Genomic DNA, 12,937 nt, shown 5'->3' with positions numbered 1-12,937 from the left:
TAATTAAAGAAAATTATGCTGATCATAACAACCTACTTTATTTAATTCTTAATATCATAAAGAAGCAAAAACACAAATGCTGCCGAGTCGGTTAGCAAGATCTGACGTCTAAATTTCATTTAGTTTTATTTATTTTAGTGTTAATGTAATCTACTACAAATTAAAAGAAAATAAAGTATAAGAGACAACTTTTTGACTTGCATTTCTAATTATAGGCCTACATTAAAAAACGTCTCGGTTACGTATGTAACCCTCGTTCCCTGAAGGAGGGAACGGAGACGTACGTCAGTAGTGACCGACGAATTGGGATATCGCTTAGAGAGCCCTATCATCTTCGTGTAAACTAAAACAAGCCAATGGAATTGGCGTGCGATATTTGCATAATGCGCACCGCCCCCGTCAGGTGTATATAAATAGGAAGCAGATGCAATCGCACTCTGTTTTTCGCTGAGGAGACAACTGGTGTCCGCGCTACAGCGAGGGTACAGAAACTGTGGCGACGGGACGTACGTCTCCGTTCCCTCCTTCAGGGAACGAGGGTTACATACGTAACCGAGACGTTCCCTTTCAGTCGGTCACGTTCGACGTACGTCAGTAGTGACCGACGAATTGGGATCCCAACTAAAGCGCCACAGTTACGAAACCCCTTCCAGTGCCCAGCGCAAGCTCAGCCGCCCATAGCACCGGCTGGCGGTGAAGGGGGCGAGCTTACACCGAGAGAGTCTACTGCTGTCTAACCACTACCCACTAAGTAAACTAGACACACTGGGAAAGCGAACCCGTAAGGGACGCTGCGGAGACCACTACCTACCCAATGGGGGAGGAGTTTACGTGGGAATACACACATGGACTGGCCCGGGGGGGCAGTACGCATATGGAGTCCCTGGGATGGCTCCACCTGGTTAGGGGGAGACTCATCTGACAGGTGACAGCAGAGCTGGCTCTGCTAAGGGAAAGACACGGACTCGGCCCGTAGGGAGTTTTAAACCGTGGAAAATACACATATGGGACCGCTCACGTAGAGGGGTCATGACATATGGGCCCCAGCCAACAGACAGCGTCAGCGACGGATGTAGGCCTGGCATCAGACACTCCGCAATGTCCGAGCCGAAGGGGGAGGCGGAGGAACTCGACAGGGTTCGCCAAGCGGGGAACGCGACTGGAGTGAAAGTATGCACGTATCCGGCCAGTGGCGGGAATGGCATTGCAAGCCGACACTTAGAGCGGGTACAACACGTCTACCGACTAGTGGATGCGAGTACACGCGAGGATACCGGCTCTACACGTAGGCTATAAAACCTAGCGAACGTGTTAGGTGTCGCCCAGCCCGCAGCTCTACAGATATCTGTCAGCGAGGCGCCATGAGCCAGCGCCCAGGAAGAGGCCACCCCTCTGGTGGAGTGGGCTCTCAACCTGAGCGGGCAAGGCACGCCCTGGGATTCGTACGCCAAGGCGATGGCATCCACTATCCAGTGGGCCATCCTCTGCTTGGAGACAGCCTTTCCCTTCTGCTGGCCTCCGTAACAGATGAAGAGCTGATCTGAGGTCCTGAAGCTTCGCATTCTGTCCACGTAAACGCGCAGAGCGCGGACGGGACAGAGCAAAGCTAGGGCTGGGTCTGCCTCCTCCGAGGGCAGCGCTTGCAGGTTCACTACCTGATCTCTGAAGGGAGTGGTAGGAACCTTGGGCACGTATCCAGGCCGGGGTCTCAGGATGACGTGAGAAGCACCGGGCCCGAATTCTAGGCACGTTTCGTCGACCGAAAATGCATGCAGATCCCCTACCCTCTTCAGGGAAGCCAATGCAACCAGAAGACCCGTCTTAAGAGACATTAGTTTCAGGTCGACTGATTGCAAAGGTTCGAAGGGATGACCCCGGAGAGCTGTGAGAACCAGGGTCAAATCCCAAGAGGGTACGGAGGAAGGGCGAGGAGGATTCAGTCTCCTGGCCCCCCTCAGGAATCTGACGATCAGATCGTGTTTCCCCAGGGACTTACCCTCAACTGCATGGTGATGTGCGGCAATGGCGGCAACATACACCTTGAGGGTGGAGGGAAACAGCCTTCGCTCCAACCCATCTTGCAGAAAGGAAAGCACGGATCCGACCGAACATGATCGGGGGTCCTCTCGGCGAGAGGCGCACCATTCGACGAACAGGTTCCACTTCAGCGCGTAGAGATTCCTAGTGGAAGGAGCTCTAGCGGAAGTGATGGTGTCTACGACCGCTTGCGGGAGATCACTCAGAACCTCCGCATCCCGTCCAGGGACCACACGTGGAGGTTCCACAGATCGGGACGCGGGTGCCACAGGGTGCCCCGTCTCTGAGTCAGGGGGTCCTTCCTCAGAGGAATCGGCCAGGGAGGTGCTGTCACGAGGAGAATGAGGTCTGAGAATCAGGTCCGAGTGGGCCAGTACGGAGCCACTAACAGAACCTGCTCCCCGTCCTCCCTGACCTTGCACAGGAGTTGTGCGAGAAGGCTCACTGGGGGAAACGCATGTTTGCGCAGACCCGGGGGCCAGCTGTGTGCCAGGGCATCCGTGCCGAGCGTGCCGCCGGTCAGGGAATAAAACCACTGGCGGAGGGCAGTTTCCGGGGAGGCAAGCAGGACTACCTGGGCCTCGCCGAAACGCTGCCAAATCAGCTGGACCGCCTGGGGGTTGAGCCGCCACTCGCCCGCAAGTAGATGCTGCCGTGACAGCTCGTCGGCTGCACGGTTGAGCACACCTGAGACACGAGTGGCCCGAAGGGACCTCAGATCCTTCTGACTCCACAACAAGAGATGGCGGGCGAGTTGCAACATGCGACGGAAGTGTAGACCACCTTGACGGTAGGTGTACGCAACGGCCGCAGTGCTTAGTGAGCGGACTAGAACGTGCTTGCCTGACAACAGCTCCTTGAAGCGGGCCAGCGCAAGACGAACCGCTAGCAACTCGAGGCAATTGGTATGCCAATGCAGCTGAGGCCCCGTCCAAAGACCTGTCACTGCATGCCCGTTGTACGTGGCCCCCCATCCCGTGGCAGAGACATCTGTGGAGACCACAGCGTGCCTGGACACTCGTTCGAGGGGTACTCCGGCCCACAGGAATGAAGGGTCCAACCACCGGACAAGGGTGCGACGGCAGCTCGGTGTCACGGGGACACGGAGCGTGCCGCACTGCCACGCCCATCTCGGGACCCGGCCGCGGAGCCAGTGTTGAAGCGGTCTCATATGAGGCAATCCGAGCGGCGTTACCGCGGCTGCAGATGCCATATGCCCCAGGAGCCTCTGAAAATCTTTCAGTGGAGCCGCTGTCCTGCACTTGAGCGAGCTCAGGCAGTTCAACACCGACTGGACGCGCACCTCGGTGAGACGCGCAGTCCGTGCGACCGAGTCTAGCTCGAGACCGAAACAAGAGATCCTCTACCCGGGGGCGAGTTTGCTCTTGTCCCAGTTGACCTGAAGACCCAACCGGTTGGGAGCTACAACCATGTCGGGTAGGACTTTGTACTGACATGCCCGACCCTCGAACGCAGACCGACCTAGGAAGGGTCTGTGTCGAGGCAGAATCGAGACATAAAAGTATGCGTCCTTCAGGTCTATTGCTGCAAACCAATCCTGGGGACGGTCCAGGATTGGCCGTAGCCCACCGCCCTTTTACGGTACAATGAAGTAGGGGCTGTAAAACCCCGACTTCATATCGGCTGGAGGGACCGGCTTGATTGTACCCTTCGCCAGGAGGACAGCAATCTCCACCCGGAGAACAGGAGCACTGTCCAACGACACCGGAGTGAAGTGGACAGCCCTGAAGACCGAGACTCGCATAGCCGAGTCTGATAGTACGAATGAGCCAACTGGACAGGCTGGGGAGCGTGCTCCACGCTTCCAGACACTGAGCCAGCAGGACCAAAGGCACCACAGACGCACCGGGGGTGGGGCAGCAAGGCAGAGAGGGACCCGACCCGGACGGCTTGGGGGCGGCCCGGAGTGGGGTCAGAATCTGCGAGGCAGCAGTGTGCATGGGAGACAGCGCACGGGACGCGGTCTGCACCATCACACTGCCACCTGCTGGCGAATGGGGAGGGAGCTGTCAGCGGCGAGGCGGAGCCTGGCACACTGACAGACACCCCTTGTTGTGACCTGGAGTTTGAGGAAACTGCTCTTTTTGTGAAAAAGTGGGTACCGCTGGACTCCGGAGAGCCAGCGGCGGTAGACAGACAAACACAAATTCCCCCCGGCCCTCCTCCGGGGGTGGGAGAGATGGTGGAAAACTCTCCCGAAGAGCAAGATCCTTCCCCTCCAGGTTGCCCGTCTCAGTGCCGTGTTTTGCTCTTACGCTTACCACCGGGCTTAGCGGAGACGGGCTGGGCACCACGCCCGCGACCGGCACCCTGCTGTCTGGCTGGTGTAGGCTGCTGCTTTGCCGTCTTAGCAGGGGCGGAGGACGATGCAGGCGGGCACCCTCGGCGACGAGCGGGCTGAGGCTGAGCCACGGGCGGCTGGGTGGAGGCAGCAGCGGACCGCCGTGGCATGATGTGACTGATAGCCTCAGCCTGCTTCTGTGCAGCGGAGAACTGATGGGCGAAGCTCTCCACCGCGTCGCCGAATAGGCCGACCGGGGACACGGGGGAATTTAGGAACCTCTGCTTGTCGGCATCCCGCATGTCCGCCAGGGTCAGCCAGAGATGGCGTTGCTGGACTACCAAGGTAGACATCGCATGACCAACAGCGCGTGCTGTCACCTTCGTCGCCCGGAGGGCGAGGTCGGTGGCAGCGCGCAGCTCCCCCAGCAGCTGTTGGTCAGGACCTTCCTGGGGCATTTCCGACAGCGCTTTTGCCTGGTAGACCTGCAAAAGTGCCATCGCATGCAGGGCAGAGGCAGCCTGCCCACAGGAACTGTAAGCTTTCTCAGTCAGACCGGCTGAGAATTTACAGGCCCGGGACGGGAGACGCGGCTCACCACGCCAGCCAGCGGCCGTTGGACACAGTTGCATTGCAACAGACCGCTCGACTGGCGGGATCCTCGCGTACCCCCTGGCTGCCCCGCCGTCCAGGGAGGTGAAGGCGGACGGGGGGCCAGGCCTCGAACGAACACTATACGGTGTCTGCCAAGACCTGGTCACCTCATCGTGCACCTCCGGGAAGAAAGGCATTGGGGCGGGACGCTGGGGCTGACCAGCGCGACCCGCCCCCAAATACCAATCATCCAGCCGCGATGGGCCGGGACAGGGTGGAGGGTTCCACTCGAGCCCGACACACAAGGCGGCCCGGGAGAGCACAGCCGAGAGTTCGGGATCCGATTCGGGCAACGGCAGCACGTCCGGATCTTCCTCCCCCGAACACTCAAACTCGCCTTCCGACGCAGCGATCGACATCTGATCCTCCGCCGGCGCACCAAAGGTAACGGCTGGACAGTCCGAAGAGGGCCCAGCGGAAACCAACGGCGGCAAGATGGGTTGCGGTGCTGATGAGGGGGCAGGGGCCCGCGGAGCGTTTCCGCTCGACGGGGGAGCCCTGACCGTTATCCTCAGGTCGCCCTCCCTATACAGCGCCGTACCGTCATTCCGGTTCCCGGGGCCGGAAAAAACGGTCGTACGCGGCATAGGAGAGGGGACTCCCGCTTCCTGAGACTTCAGGAAGGAGAGCCTCGACCTCAGCACCGCGATGGTCATGTTCCCGCAATGGGAACATGAACCATCCACAAACGCTGCTTCAGCGTGCTGAACGCCCAAACACGAGATGCAGCGATTGTGCCCATCAGCAGGGACCAGGGAACGACCGCACCCAGTAACGCACAGACGAAATGACATACTGTCAGGGTTCGTCTGTAAAGCTCTTTTAGAAGGGGAAGTCAACTCACTCGTGCTGAAGCACCCAGGGAGCGACGCGATGTGTCAGGTACACCACTCCCTGACACACCGAGGAACCGGCCCAAATCGCTACCTCACACACACTCTTTGTGTTGCTGTGAAAACAGCAGTTTAGAGCTTATAGCTCGGCTCCTCAGACACTCGCGACCTCGCTGCACGTGCCCTCTTCACCAGCACCAAAGCTCGCTGCAGATCCTCTTCTGAGGCAGTGTTTTAGTAAAAAAAAAAAAACACACGAAGAAAGGAGTCTTCTAAATAGGACACCAGTGAATGGCTCCGAAGCGAAAGACAGAGTGCGATTGCATCTGCTTCCTATTTATATACACCTGACGGGGGCGGTGCGCATTATGCAAATATCGCACGCCAATTCCATTGGCTTGTTTTAGTTTACACGAAGATGATAGGGCTCTCTAAGCGATATCCCAATTCGTCGGTCACTACTGACGTACGTCGAACGTGACCGACTGAAAGGGAACTGAGCTTATAGTGTTAAAATTTACTTTGCTTAAATTCAAATTCATTTGAATTTGTTTAACTACAGTGTTTCAATTGAATTTATCTACTACCACAGCTCTCAACAAAGCCGTGGCAGATTAATGCTTGAGAGAATGAACTGACACATTTACTTTCTATTTTTTTTTAAAGTGTGTGACTATAGCGCTGTTACAACAGAGACGGCACGGAGGCAGATGTAAAAGCAAGTACAGTTGTTTATTGATATCAGCAGAGTGAAATGGTGAGTATATGGCAATTGTAGCAGTCTGATGAATAGATAGAAGTAGTGATACTGTCCTTTTGATGATTGCAGACGGGATGTGACGAAGGCTGGAGACTGGAAACTGGGAACACTCACACACAGTAGGATCAGCACACGGGGAAGACTGGAGACACTGGAGACGTTGGAAGCAGGTAAGTAGAAGATTGGAGTCCTTGAGGTAAGTACACATGGAGCATAGGTACGAACGAGACCGGACAGTGAGTGTGTGTGAGTGTTGGCTTCTTATGGTGTTGGTGATTGTGGTGATGATGAGGTGCAGGTGGCGGTGATTAGTATTCGGGTGATTGAGTGCGTGGGTATTGGAAGGAGGTGGAACCTGACATGTCTGTGACAAGCGCCACTTAGCGATAAAAGGCAGCAAATACACATTCCCAGTTTTGGTGGTAAAAGTATTATTCTGGTTGACTACCTACTGTGTATGTGTATATAACCTGATCTTAAGTGGAAAATATCACTTATTTAACTTCTTGACTAGCTAATTTAAATGTAAAGTAGTTCTGCACAAATGATGATTTTTAAAGACATTTCATTGTTGTTTTTATCTATTTACACACTTGTGCCATTGAACTGTTGCTTAAACGCAATATCACATGAGTAGCCTTGTGATATGGCTGTATATCAGCATGCTGTGTTGATATAGAGCCATATCGCACGGCTACTTGTGTGATATTGCTCATATATTGCCAAGTTGAGCAAAGAGTTTTTGGTATTTAAATATTCACTTTTTTATATATATACATTAATGTTAAATTTGTGACATCACTTTTTATGTAATGCTAAAACACAGCTGGTCACTTTCAGAAGTTGTAGTGATGTTTTTACTATGCTTCAGATATTATGTTTTAGTTACACTGGATGATTCATTTGTTTTGCCGTAAAATAAGTGATTGTCAAAATTCCCAATAAATAAAAATAATTATTAATTTCCTTTGAGCTAAATGTACCTGTTTCCTCTATATCTATTTATCTAGAGCTAAGACACAAATCTAACCCCATACAAATTGGTAGTGATTCAAAAGTGAAGAATGTAGATTCTGCTTCTTGGAAAGAGAATGCTAAGAAATCTCTTATAGCACCATTGCTTAAAATATTAAAGCAAAAACAAATTAGAAAAAAAAAGCTGCATAAACTAGTCAACCTCACTAATGAAAGTATCTTGACCAGTCCTTATCATATTCCACTCTCTCAGCTGTCTGAGACAGTTGAATCCTATAGTCCTATATAGGGTCCCATAGTCCTATAGGTTTGGACACCTCTATAGTAGCTTATGTATAATTTTTGAACTACAAATTCATAATCAATCATAGCAGAGAGAGAGAGAGAGAGAGAGAGAGACAGAGACAGAGAGAGAGAAAACAATTCCATATCATCCCATTACATCCTATCGGGCAACTTGCAGATGGAAGAGATTTAACTTATGTTGAGAAGGCTTTCAGAAAGATCTCTTTCAGAAAGTTTACATGACTCACCTCTGTGGTAGCAGCTTGTCATTGGTGAGATAACCAGGCTTGTGAATGTCTCGGTTGTAGTCGGCGTATTTGGCCTGAACAGAGTAAGATGCCAGTAGGACTGCTGTTTCCGGAGGGCAGTAAATCTCATCATTCAAAATGGCTTCCTTTACCTACGCAGCAAAAATTGCTTAATTAACCAAAAACAAAAGTCATCATGTTTGATCTGGGCCTATTTCTTCAACTGTGTTTTTGTTATCTGGATGGAACTGATAATTTAAAATGATCCTGGATAGTTCTATTCTTTGACATTCATCTTGGAATTGTTGTCATAGCAACAGCTCAAACTCAAACATGCTCAGGAGCAGGATTATTTAATATAAAGAGGGTTAGATCAGCAATGGGGCAGATAACAAAAGTCTTTGTCCTCTCACTGCTCCATACTTGCTACTTGTTTGACGTGTTAAGAATTATGCTAATTCTTTCAATCTAAAAATCAAGGGTTTTCATTTTAAAGGCTTTGGTTTACATTAATTTACATAATATAAATATATTATATAAAGGCATGTAAATACATTATATATGCACATCATCTATCATGATGTGCTTAAAGTAGTCATCTATAGCTTAAAGTAGTTTAATAATAATATATAGAACAAAAGCATCATATGATATATTTTTAAGAAAATATGAGATTTGAAATTGAGGTAATAACATTCAGCTGGAACTGTTCTGTGTGAAAACAACAACAAAGGATTTATGATTTACTCTCAATATAAAGACTAAACTTCAAATTAGATATTCATCTAAAATTCAGAGGTAGTATTCTTGTTGCAACATTAAAAATTATGACCACATTGTTCTTAGTTTAGCCATCACAACACAAGATATTAGTCATTTTCTAAATCTAATACAGTCCAGGTCAGAATTATTGGCACCCTTAGTAAGCAAAGAAGGCTGTGAAAATAAATTGCTATTGTTTATCCTTTTGATCTGTCATTCAAAAAAATAAATAAATAAATTAATTAATTAATTAATTATAATAATAATAATAATAATAATAATACAAAGAATAATGCATTAGTTAAGCATTAGTTAAGAATGAACACACTAGTAATTATGGCCAAAGCCCTAAGGGCTGAAGGCCCTTTTGTTTTCTTTAGGATTATTAGGGCCCAAGCCAATGAAATGGCGAAGGGCTCTCTTGTTCTTCTAAGGATTATTATTATTATTAGGGCCCGAGCACCGATGGTGTGAGGACCCTATTGGAATTGCTCTGTTTATAATTAGGGCCCGAGCACCGATGGTGTGAGGACCCTATTGGAATTGCTCCGTGGCCCACCGATGGTGTGAGGACCCTATTGGAATTGCTCCGTTTATTATTATTATTATTAGGGCCCGAGCACCGATGATGTGAGGACCCTATTGGAATTGCTCCGTTTATTAGGGGCCAAGCCCCGAAGGGGCTGTAGCCCCTATTGTAATTGTACGTTTTCCCTTTTATTATTATTATTCTTCCTCCCGAATGGGAGTCTATGGCAGCCCTATCAACGGAACATGAGAAAATGATGAAATTTGGCACAGTTGTAGAGATGCTCATGAATAGTGATTGGACCAAATTTGGAGTCTCTAGAACCAACTCTATAGCGCCACCACCAGTTCAAAATTTCAACATTCTAACGGTTTTAACATTTGAACTCTTTGTCATAGAAAAATTAAATTTAGTTCATCTGATTCGTCTCTTCATGCTGATGCTATTCAACTTCTTACATTAAGTCTCCACCCATTACAGTAGCGGCCATTTTGAAAAGTACAGTATTTGTTTTTTTTCGCGTCTCCTCCTTCAAAATTTGTCCAATTTTGTCCAGACTTTGATCAGGTGATCTTTGGTCTGAGCCGCACAGAAATGACTGAACAGATTTTTTTTATTCATCTTTGTTCAAAAGTTATGATGTCACGAAGTTAACGAGGTTGACCCGAAATTGCTATAGAGGCTGTATCTCGGCCAAACTTTGAGCAATCGAAACAAAAATTGGTACCCTTGATCAAGACCATGATCTAAGGTTCCATGCCGAATTTGGGAACAGCGCCACCTACAGGTCATGAGATATGAAAAATGGCTATTTTGGCCAATTACTTTTGAACACTTTATTAGAAAATCAAGATCTTGGTGTCTATGGATTCCTTGGGCCATGCCGAATCCGGGGATATTGAATTTGTCAACATCGGATGAAAAGCATGTCCGCCATTTTGAATTTTGTCATAAATTGCAATAACTTTTAAACAATTTGACATATCATCACACAAATTGGTATGTATGACCTTTAGAAGGTCCTGAAGGTACCTGAGAAGTTTCAGCACAGCGCCACCTAGTGTTCCACAGATATAATGTTTTTTGCAAAATTGCTTATAACTTTTGAAAACATTATCCAAAATTTGTCTGCTTTATGTCATTTTATTCCCTGGCTTATGCCGATTCCGACAATGTGTCATTTGTCATTTTCCTTAAATGTACCTGTCTGCCATATTGAATTAAATCAAAAACAGTTTTTTCGCTACTCCTCCTACAAATTTTGGTCAATTTTGTCCAAAATCAGCTCAGATGATCTTTGGACCGAGCCGCACAGAAATGACTGAACGGATTTTTGATATTCGCTACCATTCCCAAGATATTCATCTCTGAATGTGACCTTGCTTGTGTTTGTTGTCTTATGCTAGTTAGCTTAGCATGCTAATTGCTTAGCATGCTAACCAGTTGTCATTCTCTTTAATGTGGCTCTTCAGCTATCAAGTTAACCATGAGCTTCATTAGCATTAAGTTAGCTTAGCATGCTAATATGGTTAGCATGCTAAGTAATGCTTTTTTGTAAATTCTTTCTTACACTAAAAGTTCTCTTCCACAGATTGTTGAATGTGCATCCTCAAGTAGCTCAATGTGTAAAGCCAGTTACCTGATGAGCTCTGCACCCCAAGATAGTGGGTTCAAATCCCAGGTGGAGTGGTTTTATGAAATAGTTTGTTTTGATTCCTTTACTGCCTCTTGGATTAGAAATAAATGCTTTTTGTTTCATGCTGTGTTCATTTTCATCTAAGCTTATGTACATTCTGAGTTCATTTTCGCCCTTAATTCAGAACCAGCTGTTTCATGTTTGTTCATTTTTTGCTGTTTTTCCTCTTCCTGCTCTGTATTGCGCTACAGCATGATGAGCTGCAGAATGATATAAAGTAGTTATTAAATATAACATTAAGTGCAGTTTTATAAAAATTCTTCATTTTGAGTTCATTTTCACATGAACTAATGAACTTCGGCAGGTGTGCCAACATTCACCTGCACAGTGGTGCAATGAGATGAGAAATGGACACTGGACTTGGAGGTCGTGGGTTCGAATCCCGTGTGGGGTTCCTTTATACAATTGTGTGTAATGAGTCATTTTGATACCTTTTTTATCCAAATAAGCATTGTACTAATCTTTATTCCTCTTGAATGAGATACAAGTGTTTTTAGTTCATTCCCTGTTCATTCTCTGAACTTCTATTGATTTTCATTTCATTTCCACCTGTCCTTCTGAACCAGCTGTTTTGCATGTACATTCAATTTCTGCTGTTTTTGCTCTTCCTGCTCCGTATTGCGCTACTGCCCCTTCTGGGGCTTGGCCCCGAATTGCTGCTTGCAGCTATATTTATTATTATTATTAGGGCCCAAGCGAAAATTCGCGCAGGGCCCTCTTGTTCTTCTAAGGATTATTATTAGGGCCCAAGCGAAAATTCGCGCAGGGCCCTCTTGTTCTTCTAAGGATTATTAGGGCCCAAGCGAAAATTCGCGCAGGGCCCTCTTGTTCTTCTAAGGATTATTATTATTTTTTTTTTTTTATTAGGGCCCAAGCGAAAATTCGCGCAGGGCCCTCTTGTTCTTCTAAGGATTATTATTTTTTTTTATTTTTTTATTTTTTTATTTTTTATTTATTTATTTTTTTTCCGTCTTCCGGGGCTTTTTGGGGGCCTTAACATGCTCAAAAACTCTTGAAAATTGGCACACACATTGGAATCCGCGGCCATTAGGACGCCGGAGAGGCTGGTACCCGGGCGTGGCAGGGGGGCTCGACAGCGCCCCCTTGAAAAAAGTCTGAAAATTTGGTCCATATATTAAACATGCTTGCACGTATTAGTATGAAACTCGGTACACATATAGACCTCATCGGGCTGAACAACTTTCGCGCTCTAAGTTAATCGCCACGCCAACAGGAAGTCAGCTATTAAGGGTTGTTTGAAAAACGCATGCTCTGGAATTTGATATACTCCTCCTAGACGATTAATCCGATCGCCACCAAACTCGGTCAGCATGAAGTCAAGACACTGATGATTAAAAATTGCCAGGGGATTTTTGATATCTCGAACGGTTTGGCCGTGGCGAGGCAACGAATTTATGGCGAGAAAAAGGAAACAGGAAATGTGTTATAATGTCTTAATACATATATTGATCTTTATGAAACTTCACGAGTGTGTTCGTTATAGGAGCCTGATCACATGGATGTGACTATTGTGAGTCAAAGTTATAGCGCCACCAACTGGCAGCAGGAAGTGTATCACTTTTTGAAATGTTTTGAGATCACCCTCTTATTTTTACCTGATTTGCTTCAAACTTCATCAGTGTAATGTCAATACACAGCAGATGTAGACCTATGACAGGATTTTTGATATTTGAAATATTGTTGCCATGGCAACAGGTCAAACTGTGTTTTTGAGGCTCTTAACATGCTTCAAATTGCATGAAACTCGACACACACATCAATATTGTCAACCAGTAGACATGGACAAAGCCATAGAAATGGGCGTGGTGGAGGGGCTCAGTAGCGCCACCTTTTGA

General features: G+C 47.7%; 1 protein-coding gene across 2 annotated transcripts in view; it reads right to left on the bottom strand.

The window, feature by feature from the left end:
* The window catches only part of LOC137031650 (radixin), a 572,796-nt gene that overhangs the window by 381,019 nt on the left and 178,840 nt on the right, over positions 1–12,937 (bottom strand). For both annotated transcript variants that reach the window (XM_067402756.1, XM_067402757.1), the window contains one exon: positions 8,095–8,246. In XM_067402756.1, the coding sequence (XP_067258857.1) occupies positions 8,095–8,246 (152 nt within the window). The remainder of the gene's footprint in view (positions 1–8,094; positions 8,247–12,937) is intronic.

The sequence above is a fragment of the Chanodichthys erythropterus genome, chromosome 12 (genome assembly GCF_024489055.1).
Source record: "Chanodichthys erythropterus isolate Z2021 chromosome 12, ASM2448905v1, whole genome shotgun sequence".
Taxonomy (NCBI): Eukaryota; Metazoa; Chordata; class Actinopteri; order Cypriniformes; family Xenocyprididae; genus Chanodichthys; species Chanodichthys erythropterus.
The sequence above is the reverse complement of the archived record's forward strand: the minus strand, read 5'-3'. Positions and strand labels throughout refer to the sequence as shown.